General features: G+C 38.2%; 1 protein-coding gene across 1 annotated transcript in view; it reads left to right on the top strand.

Annotated features, from left to right (window-relative positions):
- Positions 1–382: 382 nt before the first annotated feature.
- dnah2 (dynein, axonemal, heavy chain 2) overlaps positions 383–23224 on the top strand; it is a gene marked incomplete at its 5' end in the record, with an annotated part of 122658 nt that continues 99816 nt past the window's right edge. Inside the window, 13 exons of the mRNA XM_084109614.1 lie at positions 383–534; positions 880–967; positions 1528–1730; positions 5450–5579; positions 6236–6418; positions 9109–9323; positions 9787–9933; positions 11395–11551; positions 14874–15113; positions 16687–16875; positions 19396–19543; positions 19926–20118; positions 22435–22635. Coding sequence (XP_083965740.1) covers positions 383–534; positions 880–967; positions 1528–1730; positions 5450–5579; positions 6236–6418; positions 9109–9323; positions 9787–9933; positions 11395–11551; positions 14874–15113; positions 16687–16875; positions 19396–19543; positions 19926–20118; positions 22435–22635 — 2246 coding nt within the window. The remainder of the gene's footprint in view (positions 535–879; positions 968–1527; positions 1731–5449; positions 5580–6235; positions 6419–9108; positions 9324–9786; positions 9934–11394; positions 11552–14873; positions 15114–16686; positions 16876–19395; positions 19544–19925; positions 20119–22434; positions 22636–23224) is intronic.

Raw genomic sequence — 23224 nt, 5'->3', positions numbered from 1 at the left:
ACATAAAAATTACAGCGAATTACAGTTCAATGTCTACTATAAAGCAGCTCTCCAGTGTTTGTTTTCACTCGCGGACTTCTGACCTCGACGGACTCAACAGAGGAAATGAACCGGATAAGATGAACCATGTCAAAGAAGGCGGAGCCTCAGAGCCATGGACCAATGGTAGTTCGAAGGTGTTGACCTGCCGGAGCAAACCTTTTGCTTTAAAAAGCTGTTTAGAACTCACAAAACAAACTCCAAACGATCTTCGTTTTGGCCTAAATTTTGTTCGAAATGACGTCACACCAGTTCGTTCTTTGATTTCGCTGGAAGTATATTGGGTGCTTCAGAACGAGGCCATGGGTCTGGTTTCTCCCTTTGACTAAATCTCTCACTTAACATGCACTATCACGCCTATCCGCTAACAAGAGTCATCCTGCTGAGGTCTCACTCTCTTTTCCTGTATATCTCTCACACGCTCCCTCTCTTTTCCCCTCCTCGTGACCCTGGCTTCCTCTCTGCCCCGCTAAAGGTGTTTGTCTGTGAGCGGCAGTGAGGATTACCTTTCCATCAGTAGAAGAATGAGGTGTGAAAAGCAATCTGAGGAACGCCAGGCCGGCTGATATGGAACTATGGCGGATGCAATTATGCCTATGACAGATCATTTCTGACCTGATCCCTCACTGCTCTGGATGGCAGCCAGCCACCGCCAGTGTTTTGTTTTGCTTGTGCGCCGTGTGAAATTTAAAAACCTTTAGCAAGGGAGTAGTGACATAGCCGACTTCTCCATTTTTCTCTGCTCTCCCTTACAGTCCTGCTCTTGAGGAACAAAAATGATGGTGAAGATGATGTATGAACTTTTCCTAAACACTCTCTCTTTTTCCTTTCTCTTTTCAGATGCTCTTCCCAAGGGTGGTCGCTCGACCAGATTAGCATATTTGCTCTGGTGAATGCCTTTGTGCAAAGATGCAAAGACCTAATAGAGGTGAGAATACAAAATGGTGCAAACAAACACACTCACAAACTACATTTTTTAAATGCATGCAGAATTTTTACACCCCTACTTTTTTCAAACACACATCCGATGAATAGGCTCTCAGATTTCTCAATAATTCACATCTCTGTGTTTTTTTTTGCTTTCGCTTCTCGTATTTTCCAGGACTACTGTCCTTGCTGAGATCTGTATTTTATATCACTTGTCATTTTTATATTTATTCATGCACTTTTTTTGCGGTGTGCTCCTATTAGTTCCACATGCTATTGGCACTTTCCACAAATAGGGCAGAAAATAGTGCATCCTATTCTCTTTCAAAAAGTGATTAGTGAAAATAAAAATTGTCGTCTATCAACCATTGGAGGTCAAACTGAATTTTGAGCTATTTACCGTTTCATTCATTTAAAAAAAAACAAAAAAACATCAAAATTAAATATGGACTCATTATGGGAAAAAACTATATTTTGAACATCTATTAAATTTGTAATGTTAGATTTTTTCATTTTTAATAAAAGACATTTAATTAATATGTTTCTTTCTCTTTCTTTCAGGTGTGTGAGTGTCAGCAGCATTTTGCTCGCTGCGAAGAGGGTGAGCGGGTGCCGTTGCCGTGCTTTGCAGGGCGTCAGGGGTCAGAGGTCACTCAGAGATTGCTGTTCATAGAGGCAACCTTTGACAACAGCCTGCAGGTCCTGAAGTCTGTTAAGGACATCCTGGATGTCGGAAGCCCCTCTTGGCACGAGAACTACTCCAGGTGCAGTGTGTTTGTAAATTGATCAGGGCACAGAGAGAAAGTGAGGTTCTGTGAAATAGCTGGCTTTGTTTGTTAAGAGCTACAGTTTGTCCATATGGCCAATATGATATCTACACTGGAAGCGACCGATGTTGCGTCTGCTGGAAGCTGCACATCACCTCTGAATGTTTCCTAATCGTGGACCAATCAGCTGTGAGCTTTGGGCTTCATCAAGATTAAATTGAAAATGCATTCCATTAATAATAAAATCTTACTTAAATTTTCAACAAATCAAACATTGATAACAAAATAATTTAATAACATAAATTGTATATGAATTATTTATTTATTAAAGTAAATTAATTAAATACAGTACCATTCAAAAGTTTTGAGTTGTAAGTTTCTTTTTTACTGTAGTAAAAAAAACTTTTTTGTACTTTTGAAAGTAGTCTCTTATGCTTTATTTATTTGAAAACTCTTGAAACTCTTCCAAGAAGCTGATTGGTTCTCTTAAAACCAAATGACAATCAATATGTTTGTTCTATCTACGTAACCTATTTATTTCCATCTCGAACCGGCTCATCTCAGTACATTGCGTGATGTACTGAGATAAGCCGATTCGGGGTGGAATAAATTTCCTAGCGCTGCACCTTCCCCACCACCACCCTCTTAGATTTGCTAGGGGGTTCTCCCTACTTTCCTTGCAGCAGCTTGCATTCTATTCACCATATTGATCTGCATGTTTCGGCAGTAGCCTTCACTCATGCATCGGCAGCAGTGTAGCAGATCTAGTCCGCCAAGACTATGTACATTCCATTCTTAAAGGGATAGTTCACCCAAAAATGAAAATTCTGTCATTAATTACTCACCCTCATATAGTTCCAAACCCGTAAGACTTTCATTCATCTTGGAACACAAATGATGATCTTTTTAATGAAATCTGAGAGGTTTCTGTCCCTCCATTGACAGCTACGCAACTGACACTTTGACTCTTTACTAAGTTCATAAAGAGATTGTAAAACTAATCCATATGAATTGAGCGGTTTAGTCCAAATTTTCTGAAGAGACTCGATCGCTTTATATGATGAACAGATTGAATTTAGGCTTTTATTCACATATAAACGTTGATCAGCGAACATAAACAAAAGGTCAACCGAACCTGCTTGATGCACGAGAATGTGCTGAAATGTGCTGCTTAACATGGGAATGAATCTCATTGGTTGATAAATGTTTATACAATAAATAAAAGTCTAAATTCAATCTGTTCATCATATTAAGCGATCGAGTCTCTTCAGAACATTTGGACTAAACCGCTCAATTCATATGGATTAGTTTTATGATCTCTTGATGAACTTTTTGAAGTGTCAAAGCAGTGTTAATTTCGTGTTAACGACATTTTTTCACAGACGAAAACGAGACGATAACTAAATAAAAACTAGTTTTGAATGACAAAAACTATGATGAAAATCTATTGACATTTTCGTCAACGAATAAAATCTAGACGAAAATGTTAGATAGTGACGATTTGGAAAGCGATCCAGTCTAATGTCCTGCATTTGTGGTAGATGCGCACATTTGTACTGTGACATGCTGATCTACCCAGCGGCACACGAGTTGGCATGCGCTGCATGTCTCATAAAACGTTAAAACATGTAAACGTCTGGGAGAATGAGTAGAGCAGACATGTAGATCTGAATAAGAGTGACGATGCAAAAAAGAGCTCTATTCGGTACGGTTTTCTGTGCGCACACACCCGACCCGAAGCGTGCAGCCATTCACATAGACACCTATACAGCGCGCGAGTACGGAATTGAGCTCTCTTTCGTGTCTGAATGGACAAATACACACAACATTATGTCTAAATGTCAGTTTTGGAGAGTATTCACCTAAATTATGTCGGTTATGTCCTAAACAGTTGTGAGTGTATTGCATGTGCATCAGTGCAATTGGATCCGCATGTCATTGGACATGATTCGATGTCTTAAAATGACAGTGAGTAATAAACCTGATGTGTCCCGTGTCCTTAATATTGATCAAGCAACAAAAGAAAAAGAGAAAAGCATTCATTGCTCATTAATAGCTTTAATAAGGATTAATTATATTTAATTCATACAAATAAATATGTCTGCTTGAAAGAATAGAGAATGATGTATGCAAGTAGTTATAAAGAATGCATATATCATTCATTGAAAAGAAGACTGTGTTCTACTTTAGGAAAAGTGGTTTTATTTAATTTTAAGATATTTTTTTAAGTTACAGTAGTTAAATCTGTATCTGTATTGCATGTTCAAACTTTAAAATCATTCATATTAGCAGGTTAATATATGTTTTCTCCGGGAGTATATGGGTTTGGGAATTTTAGAGAAATTCTAAATTAATGCATTTCAATTTAAACCCATTATATTTTAGTCGACTAAAATCTTATTTTATTTCGTCGACTAAAACTAGACTAAAACTAAAACAATTCAGATGACTAAAATATGACTAAAACTAAATGGCATTTTAGTCAAAAGACTATGACTAAAACTAAATCAAAATTTGCTGTCAAAATTAACACTGTGTCAAAGTGTCAGTTGTGTAGCTGTCAATGGAGGGACAGAAATCTCTCAGATTTCATCAAAAAGATTTTATTTGTGTTCTGAAGATGAACAAAAGTCTTACGGGTTTGGAACGACATGAGGGTGAGTAATTAATGCAAGAATTTAAGTTTTTGGTTGAACTATCGCTTTAACAATAAATGCTGTTTAAATCTATTCCAAGAGTCTCTTGATTGAATTATATTTAAACAATATACCCTATATAAAATGAAACTCATATTGGGCAGGAAAAATAAAGCAGCTTGAGTTACTGACAGGGCAACAATTTTAGAAAAAGGGGTTTTGTAAAATGAATGTGCCGCATTCTTGGTCCTTACAGTGTAGACAGCTTCATTGACTAGAATGGGAGTGATCTAGTTTTGTTGTGTAGTGACACGCTAAATATGTAAGATTGTGTGTCAGTCTTTCTGCCAGGCTGTCTATGAAGCAGTCAGTCCTTCTGGTTCTCATGTATATTTATGAATGTTTGTCATTCTCTCTTGTTTATTGGCCTGCTGGCCTGTTGGGGATTTCCATACATCCTGTATTAGCATATCTCCATAAATATGCATATAATGACCTGCATATTTGGATCATATAGATACTTTTTCATGAATAGTCTGCCTAAATGTATGTGCAGTGGGGAGAGGATCACTGTGCCTGCTGCGTATGAGCCCATCGTGCCCCTATTGTCATTCACAACTGTTTGTGGCAGCAGGCAGTTTGACTGCTTGTCTGAATACCGTCATGAGTGTGTGTGACGGAAGCTGGTCTACCCATCAGCCTCTAGAGAACACATCCCCCCCGTACCCCCGCCCCAGGCACTGCCGGACCTTGGGAAAGGGAGCTGTTTGTGAGCTAGTGTGTGCATCTGATGGCCATGATGGATTGGGGCCGAGACGGGTCATAGGGTTAGGATGTTGTTGCCAAGACAAACAGCTGTGCTTGTGTCTGGGGCAGGTGTTTCATAGTGTCTCAGCATATTGAGAGCACCCAAATCAATACCAGCCTCCATTTATGGCCGAGAGTGTGTGTGCGCTGGACTCTGCCTTTGAATAGAGGGCACCGATTTGTGTTTGGAGCATGCTGTACAGTTCTGCCCATTTCTTTGTTGTTTTGTGCCTCTTGTTTATCCGTGTGTGTGTTTGTGCATGTGTGTTTTAGCTTCTGTGCTAAAGTGAAAGATCTGGAGGTGATGATGCAGAATTTGATCACTTCGACCTTCGAGACGGTGAACTGTGTGGAGGAAGGAGTACAGCTGCTTGACATGTTTCAGCACCTGTCTGGAAGAGAGGTCTTTCTCACACACACTTAGCCTTCAATTTCCACACACTTTATCACCTCCTTTAAAACCTTGCGCACTGTCAGAGCACAGCTCTTCTTAGCAAATACAGTGAATACAAATGACTCCAGCAGAACAGACCACACACAGACTTTCCATGTCACTTCCTTTTCACTCTCATTTACTCAAAAGTTCACACACACACACACACACACACACACACACACACACACACACACACACACACACACACACCCTCTGCTCTCTCACCTGTCACCTGTCTCTTTACTTAATGTCATTGAGATGTTTACCTCATTAATCACCTTCATCTCTTCTGACTTTTGTCTTCCCCTTCAGTCTTTTCTCTTCTCCTTCGCCCGTTCGTTTTGTCATTCTCATTCAGCTTTTGAGTCTTACATTTCAAAGTGCTGCATTATTGCTAAAGCATTAGAACAAATAATAAAAAAGTCTAAGACAAAAATATGCTACTGAAAGTAAAGTAAAATGAAATAATAATAAACAGATTTTATGAAGTAATAACAAGGCATTGGCAAATGATCATAGCAGTGAATTGTTCTGTAAGTACAGTAACAAGAGGCTGTGTATTACAGTAATTTTACCACCGTTTACCATCTTTCCTGAGTGTTTCTCTTTTATATCTCTCTCAGGCCATCAAGCGGACCATTGACAGGAAGACGGTGGATCTATACGCTCTGCTCAGTGCTGAGTTGGATAATGTCAGTATTGTGATGTTCAGGGCGTCATCTCTCATTCCTGCTCATATTCCTCAACACGCAGGACAGGTCCACCTGATCCGAGCTCTCCGCTCACAGATAGAAACACCTATGGAGGTGAGATTCTGTGTGTGAGACCTGTGTGTGCCTCACTTAACTAACTGTAAAAATACATTTCCATCAAATACGATACTTAATCATGATAACATAATAAGTGTTTTTATATGTAAATAACATTCAGAAACTGTATTTAAAATGAAATTAATAAGGATAAATAAGTACTGATACAAAAAAAACATAAGAAATAACATTTATTGATTATGACTGATTTTATTTGACATGCACAACACAGACCGATGGGATAGATGCCCACAGCGGCGCACTGTAGGAAAGGTTCGTGTTGATGAGCCGCAAATAAAGTAATCTATTCACATAATGTTCTCTCACTTAAAATGTAAGCGAGTGTAAATGTCAGCATTATCATATACAGTATGTGACCCTGGACCACAAAACCAGCCACAAGGGTCCATTTTTTTTTATTGTTTTTTGAAATTTGAATTTATACATCATGAATATTTATTTATGAATAAATAAGCTTTCCATTGATGTATGGTTTGTTTGGAAAGGACAATATTTGGCCGAGATACAACTATTTGAAAATCTGGAAAACATTGAGAAAATCGGCTTTAAAGTTGTCCATTTATGTTTGTGATATTGCTGCATTCACTCACAAAAATATATATTTTTTATATTTACGGTAGTAAATTTACTAAATATCTTCATGGAACATGATCTTTACTTAATATCCTAATGATTTTTGACATAAAAGTAAAATCAATTATTTTGACCCATACAATGTATTGTTGGCTATTACCACAAATATACATGTAGCAGTGCGACTTGTGACTGGTTTTGTGATCCAGGGTCACATATGTCTAAAGAATTGAAGTCTGTCTGGTAAAAGAAGAGCTTATTGATCCAGTTCAATCTGTCTGCTATTTTATTCCAACCGTTACTCCTGATCGGTGGCTTCCGTAAATATTTAGTTTATACATAGAGTTACGCTTCAGCTAAGTTTAATGGTGCAACGCAAAAATATTTAGTAGTGCGTAAGTTGTATCTTAGTACCCATTTACGTCAAAACTAGGCTAAGTTGTAAGTTGTTGTAACCGGCCCCTGGTGTTTAAAAAACACATTTTGGAACTTATCGATTTTCATGAAATTCTGACAGTGCAGTGCCATGGCAAAAGAAATGAAAAATGAGTTGTGAACTTGTAATAAGTGAGAAACACTGGTCCCCCTGAAACAGTGTAATTTTATTATCATTTATATACTGTTATACTATTTATTAATATTTTGAATTACATTTTCATATTTTCAGTTTTCATTTTAGTAATTTTTATTTGCTTTTGTGATTTGTATTACTTTATACTTATAAACTTGTTTTTTGTATATTTCTATTCAACTTGAATTTTCATTTCAGTTTTATTTTAATTTGTAATTTTAGTACTTCAACATAAATTCTTTTATTTCAGTCAGTTGCCATGACCGATTAGTCTGATTCACTAATGAGTGAGTCTTATGAGCTGGTTCTTTTTAATGAACCAATCAAAACAACTCCCAATGAGCCTCATCAGTCTAAAACCACTCCCTCATTTACTTTTGTTCACATTTAGCTTAAAATAAACCAAGCACGCAAGGTTTTGTGGGATCAGTGTAATAGGTTATATATAATGTACAGTGGTTAGGATTAATTATTTTGTGTTTCCTCAAAGATACTAAAAAAAATCATTTAATAGGATTTCATTTCCCAAGATATCAAACATACTGACATCAAACTGACTCGAGTCCCCACCAAAAGCTCTCATATAAAAATCCCACTGTCAAATAAAAGTATCACAGTTTCCTGAAAAATGCTTCAACTAGATGTGTGTTAGGAGACCACAAGGTGACTAATCAGTTCAATCCCAGCATGCATCAGGCCATACCCTTTTTCCCTCACCCTTTATAGGTGAACTCTATTGGGTTTTACAGACAAATGAATCAGATTCCAACCCAAAACCTCCACCGGTCTGAATCCGGGAGGTGTCAGAAACAGCTTAACTCCATTGATGAGCTCTTCTCTGTGTTGACGAGTGTGTCAGAGGCCAGTGAGGGGCCCCAGCAGAGGCCCTGGAGTCCAGCCAGGGTCCAGCCACAGAGGCCCTAATGCTATTAAAGCCAGCTGTGCCGCCACATACTTACTTTCTCGTTCTTTTTGTCACTTTCCATTTCACAAACCCTTCCTCTCTGTTTCTGTCTCCTGTTTTCTCTTTCTTTCACTTCTCATCTCTCTTTTTCTTTAGTTTGCATAAAGAACACATCACCTCTCCATTGTGTTTAAATTCGTTTTCCACTTTCTTTAAGAAGGCAATTAAGAGCTGGCATTCGCTTTAATTGGATACAGATATGATTATATTGCATTTCCCCACAACTGATCCCAAAAAGCCCCATAGAGAAACAAAAGGGAGGCTAAAACCAAAGCTTAATGAAGGTCTGATTGGGCATGGTAAAATATGTTTACATATTTACTGCATAGCCTATGAGAAATTCCTAACATGAGCGATGTTTACCCTTGGTTTGTTTAGCTTAGTTGTGCACTGACGGTTGTTTTGATTGTTTGTGACCTTGCATGTGTGACTCGGTAAGATCTCAAGACGTTGTTTGCTTGTAAGTGATGATATGTGCGCTCACAGAAGGCTCTTCGTTCTGTCTGAGCTCTTCCCGTCTGTTTGTCAACGTGTGTTTTTTGCACATGTGTTGTCTAGGTTCTCCGGCGCACTCATTTCCTGCCTCGCATCAGCAGTGGAGAGGAAGTGCATGTGAATTGTGCTAGGCTGTGTCAGATTCTGGATGAGACTGTGAGGAGGAACTTCACAGACTGGAGTCAGAGTCTGAACAAAAAGTGTCTCCGCAGTCTTGACCAGCCGCTCATGATCCGCTGTAAAGGGAAGGCGGGCTTGTTGGACATCAACTTTAACAAGTACGTGATCACACAAACACACATATACAGCCCCTCCAGTACCAGTAGTAGTGTGTGTGTGTGTGTATATATATATCAGAAAAGCAATTTTTTAAATATATATTTCTTGACATTTTGCCTTTAATGGACAGGACAGTATAGAAAATAGAAATATCATAGTACATACACTTCACCTTTTTTCTGATGAGGGAAAATTATTGTCAATCCAATTGATCCCAACGGATCATATCCTATGCTACACTGAATATTCTGTTAGACTTTAAGTTGAATATGTTGTGAATACTGTTTATTATTGTCCTTAAGCAACCCATTTAAACACTTAAAAGAAATCAAGTGCTAATGTTAAATCTTTCATGATCTATAGTCATAATGCACATTATGGAGTTGTTTTATACATGCTGAATGTTCTAGTGTGAATACAAACACACAGACTGTGAATGTACAACTGTTTTTGTGTGTTAAGGAACCTATTAAAGATGTTTAATGAGATTCATTACTGGGACCGACTGCTTTTTGAGATCCCTCACTACGTCTCAGAGGTGTATCAGCGCAGAGAGGAACTGCACAACCTGAGAGAGAATGTCCTCCTCGTTGTTAGAGACTATAACAGGTCTGTATGGCTGACAGATACTGACTTTCTCTCCCACATACTTGCAGACAAACTCGTGAGGACCATCTATAGATCTCTTCTTATATCATCATCATCATCATCATCATATTTTTGCACTTTCTACAAATCCAATGCACTTTTTATTTTATTTTATTTTATTATCTTTTATATGATCTATTAAAATGCAATATATTTAGTGCTTATTGCTAGAAAATAACACGGTAACACTTTATTTAAAGCCTTTATATATAATGTTATAAAGGTATTCTTAATGTTTTTATTATGCCATGCAATACACATTACAATGCATTGTATGGTTTAATGAATAACTGTAATCACGGTTATAATACATCATAATACATATGTTACGCCTTTAGAAAGTATAATACATTAAAACACATGACAAACAATCAACCTCAGATGTAACAAGGAATCTGCAAATATTATAATGCATTTTAACTTTGGTAACAGTTGTTTATGAAAAGATATAATGCATTATAACTTACATTATGAGAACCTTCATAATGCATTATACATAAAGGTTAAGTGTTACCAATAACACAGTCAGAGAAATTAGGCTGTTAAATTATACTTGCAAATCTCATCTAAAATCAGTAAACAGCTCATAATATTTAGTTTCACCTTCTAAGTTTGATACGTAATATTCTCCTAACAAGTTGGATGTAATATATTTGTGAGGAAATTATCTGTAATTTACTTCTTATTAGTATAGAAAAACAAGTGGACTTTCACACACAGATGCATCTTTGCCGTTTTCATACATATTTAAACGGTGTACTTGTCAGGTAACTTCACATCTTTAATACACATTCTGCACAAACTGAGTATTTACATTCCATCAGCCTCAACATACACACCTCCATTCAAGACTTTAGCGCATCTGGAGAAAAGCACTTGAATTAAATGCGTGCGCACACACACACACACATACACGCACGCACACACACATACACAATACCAATGAACAAAACAATTCACACTTATATCCCTCGTTGTGTAGAGAATAATAACCTCCTCCTCTCTCACATAAGCCTCTCAGCGTGCACACACACACACACACACGCACGCACGCACGCACGCACGCACACACACACACTCTTCAGACTGGAGGACTCATTGTAACTCTCAGAGGGACAGAGTGAGTCATCTCTGTCAGTATTGTTACCACATTTAATGCATTCTACACATGCCAGCTGGAAACAAACACTTAAACCCAGCACAAGCTAAACAGGCCACTTGCCCCAAATGGCAAAGCACATCCACTTGTTAAGACTTGTTAATCCATTTTTACCACCCTCTTGTTCTGTTATGCTTTTAAAATGGCCTTGCTTGTTTTTGAAAATGCTGTAAAAGAAATGTGTCAATGGCGGTAAGACCTAAAAGGAAAATGGAGAACCGCAGTGAACTTCCACTTGTATGTTTGTGTTCACTCTCAATCAGAATCATTAAGGCTCTGAATGCAGATGAACTGTCTCTCTTTTCTGAGAGAATTCGGTTCTTGGATAAGAAAATCCAACCAGGCCTGTCAAAACTGCACTGGTCCACAAAAGGAACAGCCAGTGCCTTTATCAATGACTGCAGAGTGCACTCCAACAAGGTAAGTCGTTTCTGAAACACACACACACACACACACACACACACACGCACATAGATAGACATCCAAATAGATAGTATTCCTCTAGAAGACAGAACTCTTCTGGACTTTCCCTGAGCAGAGTAATATGAATTTCAATGCTGGTCCAGTGCATACCCATCAGATACACACAGGTGATGAAGCTGGTCAGCCAGCATGAGCTCTCTGGTAAAGCTGATGGACAGAGCTGGGCCGTAAGCCTGGTCCGGACAGCAGCCTGGTCATTTCAGGAGAGAAACCTCCTGATCTCCATTTGGAGTCCTAAAATTGCAGAGAATTATAGAAAAGTGGTTCTCAACCTTTTTTACTGTAAGGTAGATCTCTTCACGGGTCCAATTCGATCCGAAAACCCGAAGACCTCTTCTCTAAGGCCTCATGTCTTTTCCAGACTAAATATTTTAGAGCAATATTTTGCATGAATAGTCATATGTATATTCTTTAAAATCTATACAATTGCCCATGAATATTATTATTAATATCAGTGGTTAAATCAGTTGTGCTGCTTAATATTTTTGTTTAAAAAAAATAAACATGATACATGGATTGATGATGAATAGAAAGTTCGAAAGCGTTTATTTGAAATATATAGAAGTCTTTACTGTCCCTTTTGATCAATTTAATGCTGAAAAAACTATTCATTACTTTAACAAACTTTCTCAAGTAACCCTCTATCAGCAGGTGTGGCAAAAAACAGAAGTTAATTTTGGACCCTGTCTACAGTTATTCAAGAACAGAAGGCTTTGCTCTTGTTTTGTTCGGATACAGCTGTGTCCATTTCGCTGCCCGATATTGCTTTTGTAATGCAAGAGTAAGGCAGCAGGCTTTACTGAGAATGGAAGTGCGACTCAGTGGAGTGCAATTGTGAAATCTATTCACTTCCTCTGCTGGCTGTCCATCACTCTTACATTGTACAAGGCAATATGATATTAAAGCACTGGCAGTGCCCTTTAGCCATGTGGTAAAGACGCACACACACACACACGCACACACACACACACAAAGGCATGCAAGCAGAAACATGAATGCGCTATCTACTTTAATGAAGGCCGCACAGGCATCTCAGTATAAAAAGCCCCAGCGTTCGCAATAAAAGGCACCCAGCCTCGATTCAGTGCCCGGATCTCTCTAACTCAGAGTCAATGTCAGACGTCCTTCGAGCCCAAAACAGAGCTGGCAAGAACTTCACTGGTAATGGAGAAGTGTGGAGAACACGACACATCTGAGCTTACACACACCCACACACACTTAGAAATGTAAGTATACATTCTACACACTCGTGCACGTAGAGTAATCTTCCCCTTTGAGGCTTATTTCACGTGACACGTTTCATCCCATGAAAAAGGCATGAGACGAGCTGGCATGTAAGATGCTTTAGAGAACCCCCGCGCAAACTCTCAGAACCGGCTCAACTCCGCTGCCGTCCGCAGATTGAGCAGGAAAAGCTCGATGCTTTGTGGATAAGAACTGCCTCCTTTGATTTTAAGCACAGGGATGGGTTGAAATCAGATGCTCTATTTCTGTGGAAGAGAGAGAGAGAAGGAAACATGAGCTGGAAAATCCTGCTGGAAAACCCCTGCTGCTCCGTTTGAATGTGTTTTCCATCCTTCTCCCACCACATTCCTCTCCCACCCGTTCTCTCATCTATTCTATTCTATTCTATTCTATTCTATTTTATTCTATTTTTGTCTTTCATTTCTTGTTTTGTTTGTTTTGGTTTGCTTTGGTTTCATTTTTGCGTTTATTTTTTAACTTGTTTTTGTCCGTTTTTGCTGTGTTTCTTTAGCCGTGTTTACACCTGGTATTAAGATGCGTTTTGTTCGATTGGATCACAAGTGGATGACGCTAAATACAGGTGTAAACGGGGTCTAAAAAGTTTTGAGTTTGTCCACTTTCGACCACTTCCAGTGGTAGTTGAAACGAACCGGATTTCTTTCGTGGTGTAAACGCTCATGTGGTCGAATGTGTTCAAACTGCCACAAAAGACCGTCTACTCTCCGTCTACTGACCTCATGCGTAACATTATGGGAAGCGGCTAGACAGACGGGATTTAAACCTTATTCCACCTTATTCCATCCATTAGATCGAAAGATCTGAAAAAGCCCAAACATTTCCCCGCCCATAGACCCTCCTCTCGAAGAAATCAGGACAGAAGTGGTTGAAAGTGGACAAAAGAGTCGGATTAAAACACCAGGTGTGAACGGGAATGTGTCTCCCTCGTCTACTTGTGATCCGATCGACCAAAACGCATCTTAATACCAGTGGCCAGTTGCATAAACTTTGTTTAGTTTAAGTTTTATGTGAAGACTGTGTCTTAAGAACTAGTTTGACCAACTAGCAGTTTGCTAATGAATGATCAGTCTTATTTTTTCAGTTTAAATAAGATCAATCTACGGTTTTAAGTGACTGACTTAAAAAAGTTTTGACCAGTCTTAAAGAAAAGAATTTGATGACTTACTTGTAAGACTAGAGTAAGCGTTTTATGCAACTCAGGTGTAAATAGGGCCTTTGTTTTGTTTTTGCTATTTTGTTTGTGCTTTTGCTTAGTTTTGTTTTACTAAAAACATTTTGAATACCTTAGCAGTCACATACTCTCGCATTGTGGTGGTGAGTTTTGCATTGGCAAGCACCACTCAAATTCTCTGGTCGTTTTTCAACCACACTCTCTCTCTCTCACTCCGTTCCTTTTTTTCTCATTAATTTGATCATTAGTTGGGACAGCCTAATGGAGGAGCACCTGGGCTTTTAATGATTGCTTTGTGCCATAACTCCTCTCAGAGCAGTTAGTCAAAACTACCTGTGTGTTGCTCGCCACTACAGGTGAAAAACTATTTATTCCCATATGTTTTTCCAAATAAGGGTCCCTGTGAATGCTAAAGTACTGTTTCACAATAGCTCAGATTTTGGAACTTTTAGATGTGTGATGCTATCTACTGGAGTCTGTGTTTTTCAATACGGCAGGCATCCACAGAATCAGTAATAGACCTGCATGTGATAAAGTAGTAACTCATTTCAAACAATTGTGCAACAATCTCAGTAAAAGTTTATAGGAATAACAAGATGTGTGCAGCCTGTAATTTTTTTTGTCTACAAAAATGTATTAGAACAGTTGTTAATCTGAACAAGCCAGGTGACGTACTGTTGATTTTCAGATTCAAATCTTACAGTTTACTAGATGATCAAATCTTACAATTTATTGAGCTGTCAGCTGTGTGTTTTTGGATTTAACATTTGTGCTATCTCTTTGTTTTTCGCTGTCTGTGTAATGATCCTCTCTCCTCTCCCACAGGTTCAGTTAGTGGTGGACGAGTATAAGGCAGCTATCCTGGCCACCTCTAAGCTCTGTGAGCAGATCAGTGAGCTGATTCTGGTGCGTGTGGATGGCAAGATGTTTCATGGAGACCTGGAGTTCCAGGAGGATCAGCAGAATCATCAGCATAGCCAGCTGCTCCGACTGCAGAACGCACACCAGGACATCGTCAAGATCATGACCAGAGTCTACGGGACCTTCCACCTAGATGGCCCTGAGGTTGGGCTGCTGTCTGTGTGTTGTAGCTTAGGATCTTTTCCACTAAAGCGATAAGCGTCTTGAGGTTGCAGTACAGTAATTTTAACGCACTGAAGGATTGTTGTTGGTGTAAACTTTTCATAATGCACAGCCTTAAAGCAGGGCTCAGTAATTTCGGGATTTCTTCGCTGTATTCTCGCTTTTTGCTCGCAGGTTTCTCTCTAGAGCTCCCCCTACAGCTTCGGAATAGATATTTGACAACACTGTTGTAAAAACTCGTTGGCGATTCTCAGACACCAGAGGCTAGTAGATCAACGACATCAAAGCAGATGGGACATTCTTTAAAACGTCTTCTTCATTCGGGTTCGAACAGCGTGAGGGAGCGCAATAATGACAGCATTTTAGCAGATTTCTTTTGGCCGTAAAGCAATTCGTTACATCGCGAGACCTGATATCACGCGATACTTCCTGACGCGGCGGCCGGCGGCCCACCGGCTCAAAGTTGCAAGTGCGGATTTTCCGCTCACGGGCACCAGGGGGGTGCGAAACGACCACCATTCAACCCGAAATAAGTAATATAACCATTCCAGTGACTCCGAAGCTGTTCAGTTAAGGTAAAAAAGTTACTTAGTTCACCTTTAAGTGGCTTATTGCTTTTATAAAATGGCAGCAACTGCAATAAGAACCAGCTAGTTTAATTGCACAGACATACAGTATGAAGGTAAATTTATCACCCCATTGTGAACTAAGGTTTTTCACTGCAACCCAGGAATGTGTTTTAATAAGTAGGGATGCTCAGATGAGGATTTTTGCAGCTGATATCATATGACTACCGATTTCTTGTCATCACGTTCGACCGATTCCGATCCTGATCATTCAAGCTTTATAGAAGTCATTTCAGTTTTTTCATTTACTTTATTTATAAAGCACAATTAAAACAACGTGATGTTGACCAATGTGCTGTACAGTCACACAATAAAATTACATAATAAAATGTTTTTTTCAGACAAAACAATGACTGACAAACATCTGTAAAGAGCCTCTTACCAATTAACCTACTGAACCAAACGCTTATTCTAGCAAATGCAATTTCAGATTTCATTTAAAATAACCTAAAGAGGGATATGTATATATATATATGTAATATAAAGTGATATGTAAGCTCTTTGTTGACTGTTGAATAAGTAACAAGTATAAAGAACCTGGTTGATGAGTGATGATCTTCCAGCGCTGTTTTAGCTGTGCACTCCTTTTCTATGGCGCACGGTAAATCAAGACCTGTCAAATGTAGCGATCAATCCAATCCATGTGCGCTCCAGTTGTAAAACTGTACCTGAACATCGTCCCTCGTACCCACCATACCCGAGATCCTAATAGTAATGTTTCTAAATCAATGAGATCAAAAGTTAACTTAAAAGTTAACCCCATTGACAAAATCAGTTGCTTCAGTTTTCTTATATTTGGGTGATCTATACCTATGTACAACGTCACAATAATATTTATCTCTGCATACTTGCATAAACTGTAACATACTTGGGTTAATAAAAGCATCATAAAGAGGACTTCCCATTGACTTCCATGTTTGTGTTTTCAGGTGCAACAGCACTGGGTGTCATACATGGAGAAGTTGGATCGAATGGTTGAGGAGGCGTTTCGTGTGAATATAAAGCGCTCTCTGCAGGAGCTCTCTAAAGCCATCAATGGAGACGGCAAGACTTCCCCAAACCCCTTATTCAGAGTAGAGGTGGTACTGAAACAACAAACTCCTCGATATCCTGCTCAGGTGCACACAAACAGACACAGACACTTTCTCTTTGTCAAATCTAGTAATGCAGTAGTCATTGAAAACAATTTACGTGACGAGGTGACCCTTACCTCACATCTAGACAACGTTTTCTCAAACATACTGTCCCCTCTGTGATTTCAGGGTATAAAAGTGTACATAAAAGCTCTGTGTCAGTGCAAATCATTGTGTTGGTCACAGAGAGCTGCTGGCCATGTGTTTTACATACAGCGTAAAGACACTATCATGCATCAAGCAGAGGGCATTCAGAACACCGCAACCTCTATAAATCACAGCTGCGGCTGCACTGCTGCGTTTTTCAGCACTCCACTCTACTGCTATGGGTAATGTCCCATGATGCTTAGTCAGCTAAACACAGTGAGAAAGGAAAAGCAGAAACGTTAGTTTGGCTTAATTGAGTATATTTTAGGGACATTGGTTGCTTTGGTCTGTGGAGACAGACTGCCTGAGGCAAAGCGCTCTAAGTGCCAGAGGGAAGGGAAACGCATTAATGCTAGTTCAGGACACACTATTAAAGGCCCTCTCACACACAGATGCGAAATGACTAAGCAAAACAAATCATTGATGAATGGTCTGTTCACACCAAGAGCGAAAACGAACATCCGTCAGGCTGATCGGCGACCAAATTCACGGTGGTACAATATTTGCCGCTACACATCTTTTCCAGCTCGCACAGAGGAGATGATTAGAAACGGTCACAGAAAACCACAGGACGTTGGAGAAGCTTGCAAGTGCAAGATTCTGTCATATTTCAGCAATAAAAAATAATGGATTCTGAGACTCATGATTCCATATTTGAAAACTTTTCTACACTTACACAGTCAGAGCAATAACAAGTACATACTTCTGTGATGAAACTCCATTAAGAAAATAAGAAATTGTGGACGGTTTAATGTGTAAGATTAATTACAAAAGTGATGCAGTGCTCATTAACAGATCATTTATTAATGTGCATTATTTGTGTGGTGGAATTAAAGTGTAACTTAGCAAATGTTCAACACGCTTTGTACTGTTACAGTGTCGGTAGTATATGTAAATGAACAATGTTTACTCGTTCTCTGTGTTACCTGGACCGAGAAATTCACGTTTATTTGTCTATCGTCAAAACTACAGATTATACTTCTGCATTTTTGCATTTTTGTATTTTTGACAGAGGGTTATTAACAGAACGATTATTGTAAGAGTAGGTTTATCACTGAAAATTGTATCGTACTTTGTCTACTCTTTAAACAGCTTTATGGTAAAACTGGAGCACCATGCAACAGCTTTCTGACCTGTACCTGATGCCGTTTTACTTTGAGTGGAACTGACAGAATTGCAGTTTCTCTCAATTCCCCAACTGGCATAAAACACTGTGTTCATTGTCATCCAGTATGAAATATTGACTACAAACACAGGTTTTTCAGATTTTCCGTAGCGGTGTTCTCTTCATATTAAGTTTCTTTACAACGCGCTGGATCCTTCACTGGAAACCGAAAGGAGCTCACTGCCGCCAAACGTTTACTCTTTGAATTCTTGCACATCACAAGTTGACACCATTATTGCTAAAAGTTTGCTAAGTACTAATTTCCTACTAAAGCAAAGCAAAAGGGAAGACAACAGCACCGATGTAAAAAAAGAAAAGAAAAGTCCTTTCTGCTGCATAGGCAGCCACATTTTATTGAAAGCCCCTTTTGCCAGCAGTGAAGTACCCCTTTAAATAATTGAGAGCATCAACACCTGTGATTGGTTTTCCTGGTGCATTTATGATTTTTTTTTTTATATTAATTTACATATATTTTATGTTAACTACAATTTAAAAGAAATTTAAAAAAAAGTTTTTTTTTTTTTTTTACAGTTTTTATTGTCACATGATCCTTCAGAAATCATTCTAACATGATGATTTGCTGCTCAAGGAACATTTCTTATTATTATCAATGTTGAAAACAGTTGTGCTAAATATTTTTCGTGGAAACTGTGATGCATTATTTTCAGGATTCTTTGATGAATAGAAGGTTTACTAGAGCAGCATTTATTTGAAAGATATTTTATGTAGTTTTATGTAAAACTGATGTTAGTGCATAAAATATGCAAATATCTACATATTTACAGTCACATGATACTTGAATAAACATGTTCTATAACTTGCAGGTTGAATATAATGATTCTGTTCAAAATCTTGTTTGACCTCCCCTTTTTTTATCAACATTTTATTATAGGTTTCAGCTGTGTCAGAAACATATATCACAGAAATAAACCAGAACAATAATTGTGTAAAACAAACAGCAGATGTCTTGACATTGCAGACCAAAATTAAATAATTATATAAAACAAGTACACATAATTCAAGGAAGTCAAGGTTTTAGTTTTTCTAACAATATCTCTGACCAGCTTTGAATAGTTCTGTCCTTTGCCCCATTGAGTTTAGCAATGTCTCTGAAGTAAGGAAGCAGAAGAGGTGGATGGTTCTTGTTTGCCCTTTTAATTAAGTATTTTTCCTCTCTTTGTGTGTTTTTCCAGGTGGATTTCTCTCCTTCTCTCCAGAAACTGGCCCACATAGTGAACAGCATTAGCTCTCAGCTCATCAAGACCATCTCAGTGTTCAAACGTCTGCCGGATCTACTGACCCGCCAGCACTCGCAGAGAAACCCCATCCACAGCATCATCGGTACACCCTCTCGCCATCTCATTCACCACATCCCTCCATTTATCCTTTATGCCCTTTTTATATTCCTGTTGTGTGTACTCACCCTCATGTCGTTCCAAACCCACATGACTTTCTTCTGTGGAACACAAAAGGAGAAATTATGAAGAATTGTATAGGGTCCACTCTTTTTGTACAATTCTTCAAATTCCTCCTTTTATGTTTCTCTGAAAAATGAAGTAAAATAAACACAAAGCCACAATGATGACTAAATAATGACAGAATTTCCATTTTTAGGTGAAAAAAAACATTCTCATCATCATTTGTGTATTGCTCATCAGTGGTTGTTCGGCATCAGCAATGCTTTCTGTGTTGTTCTCACTTCCTCCCTTTCTTTTGATTTCAGAGCAGGATGAAGAGATCTGTAAGATTCAGGGAGCCATAGCTGCAGGGATGGTGACTAATGCATCTTTACTGCAGACTTATCTGAAGACCTGGGACAAACACAGAGAGATCTGGGAAATCGAAAAAGACGGCTTTATACAGCGCTACCAGCGGCTCGACCCCACAGTAGCCTCCTTTGACGCTGACATCGCCAGGTCTCTATCTTTCCTTCAAAATGACTGTGTAATGTTGCAAAAGCAGCTTTAAATCAGGGGTATTCAATTAAATCCATGAAATATATTTCCTTCCCAGTGGAGGTCCAGGCAATACTTTTTTGGAATAGATTTATAGATTTCCATCTGGGCAGCAGTAGTACTTATAAAAGGGGGGAAAAAATCCTAAACAGTCAAAATAGTCATCAAAGATGAGCATATTGGGCCCTTTAGAGGCAAAGTATGGTGTCTGAGAACAACAACAACAAAAAACATTATTAGTTGAGCCCAACTGGATATGATTATATGAAGTAAGATCAGATGTTTTATCAGGCTATTATTATTTTTACATTTAGATACCCATGTATAGCAGAAGGCCATGTGACTGATAAAAGATACTGTGGTTCAGGGTTTTCCTCTGGACCATTTTTATATTTTTCTTAAAATAAGTAAACTAAAAACAAACAAACAATGGACATAATAATCAAAACGCCTTCATCATGAGCAGAAAAAAGTTAACTACGTTCTTTCCTTGCCATAAATGATTTTTTCCCATTATAACATTTATTATGAAATTCTCTTAAAATGCTGATTAATAATGCTAAATATAGACGAAAAAATTTCTTGTCATACAAGTCATGTGTGTATGACAGACAAAATACTTTGTAGTGGTACCAATAAAATAAAAGTTTCTTTAGTGAACAAATCCACTGATTGATTCAAAATCATCCTTTCATACATGCATTTCTTTTCATTTAAAATACTCAAGTCATGATAGTACACCAGAATGGTGTTTTTGAGTTCACATGAAAACTATGGATTCTGGGGATCCCCATATGACATATTCCGCAAGACAATATATATAATTTCATATACATTATATAAATTCACTCACCTAGCCTCAATATCAATATCTCTGCTCTCCATAATTAAGGTCTGTGCATTATCGGCGGGATCAGTTCAAACTAATATCACGCAAATTACGTGAAATTATTTTGTGTTGTGCTGTCTGTCCTGAGCTGGAAGGGCATTATGTGTTGCCTGCTGTCCCAATTAAAGGGATAGTTGACCCAAAAATGTAAATTCGTCATCATTTACTCACCCTCAAGTTGTTCCAAACCTGTGTAAATTTCTTTCTTCTGTTGAATACAAAGGAAGATATTTCGACGAATGTTGGAAACTGAGCGGTTTTGGGGCACTATTGACTTCCATAGTATTTTTTTTTCCTACTATGGAAGTCAGGGGTGCCCCAAAGTGGCTTATTTAAAACTTTCTTCAAAATATCTTCTTTTGTGTTCAGCAGAACAAAGAAATGTATACAGGTTTGGAATAATTTGAATGTGAGTAAATGATGACAGAATTTTAATTTTTGGGTCAACTATCCCTTTAATGTCTCAAGTTTTTTCCACATCAAATAATGTATGCAGACACTTTTTTAATGACTATTGTTAATCCAAGTCATGCTTTATTTCTTTACACTCGCTCACAGAAATAATTCATGTTGCACACTTCAGTTATTTTCTTGAAATTTAGCTACGTTGTGCTGCTGAAATGACAAATTAAATGGCTATTAATAGGGCAGCCATCATGACTGAGCAAAAAAAAATACATCACCAAATTACATTATCTAACAGATCCATTTAAACAAAAAGTAATTTAGTGGCAATTATTAATAATTTAAATCATTGTCTGTTAAAATGTACCATTAGTAGTGGTAATGAGAAAACAGTTTGGAGAAAATGTAGTCCTGATACAATCACAACATTCTTAGGAAAGAACAATCAAGAGACAGACAAGCATCCAAGTGTCCGTCCTTGAGCTTCTCCACTTACTGATGTATCATGGGAGAATACATTTTTATTTGCAAAATTGTTTTCATAAGGCAGCAAAAAGTTTTGTTTTTGAGAACTTAGTTGATGGACACAAGGTGGATTTCATTATATTATTCAGGGATATATAATGAATGTATAATAAAATCAAATTTACTTATTTTATAGATTTATCTAGTATCTGATGTCTTATTTTCCAAAACACAACTACAAACAATCTTCATTTTGAATCAGGACTGCGGTAATAGAAAATTATGTAAAAACCTAAAATAAAACATTAAATGTTAATGTAATCTTTGTTTAGAAAGGAGAACGTCTCTTGTGTTTAGAATTTGCATAATAGGATTTTTTTAAATATATAATTTTTAAATATATAATTCAAGATTAGTTTCAAGAGAATCATCCACTTTATTAACCCCCCCTCCCCTCCCCCCCCCCCCCCCCCCCCCCCTCTGTCTGTCTGTCTCTCTTTCTCTTTCTCTTTGTACAGATACACAGAGGTGGCGAACAACGTCCAGAAGGAGGAGACAGTGTTAAGTTTGCAGTTTGTGTTGCTGGATTGTTCTCTACTCAAATTCTCTCTGTTGCAACATTGTAATGAGTGGCAGAGCAAGTTCACGCAGCTGCTCAGCCTTATGGCCAGTGCCAAACTCAAAGAACTGCACAGCTTCCTGCAGGAAAACGCTCTCAGGTGTGTGTGTGTGTGTGTGTGTGTGTGTGTGTGTGTGAGACCCACTCAAAGCACTGTTCCAAAACCCTGCCTCGCTGTCTGCTGTCTATATAAGCAGCTGGGATCCTAACTGAAATGAAACCTCATAAGTGACCGATTTGAAACGCTCTTCATGGGCAGCGACTGTGATTAATGGTCACTCATGCATGCCACGCCAATTAACACCCCTCACGTGAAGAGCATAAGAGACTCGACAAACCTCTCTGTTGATTTCAATAGAGTCTGACGTTAGCATGTTTCTAAGCCTGACGCTAATAAATACTTCTGTCGACTCGAAAGAGAATATGGAGATTTGGAAGCGGCCTCTTTTGTAGGGTTGTAACAATATATTGTGTCACAATATATAGCAATACAAAAATGCAACAATATGCATCGTGGATAGTGACAATATGTATTGTGTATAGTTCACCCAAAATGAAAATTACTGTGTGAGAAAAAATTCTAGTTTTAATGTCAGAGTTTTAGTGTCAGCACTACAATAAACTACTGTATATAATGTTGAATATAATGTATAATAATGCAATGGGGGAATATTTGTGTGTCCTGATAA

Source organism: Abramis brama, assembly GCF_963993115.1.
Source record: "Abramis brama genome assembly, chromosome: 3".
NCBI lineage: Eukaryota > Metazoa > Chordata > Actinopteri > Cypriniformes > Leuciscidae > Abramis > Abramis brama.
The sequence above is the reverse complement of the archived record's forward strand: the minus strand, read 5'-3'. Positions and strand labels throughout refer to the sequence as shown.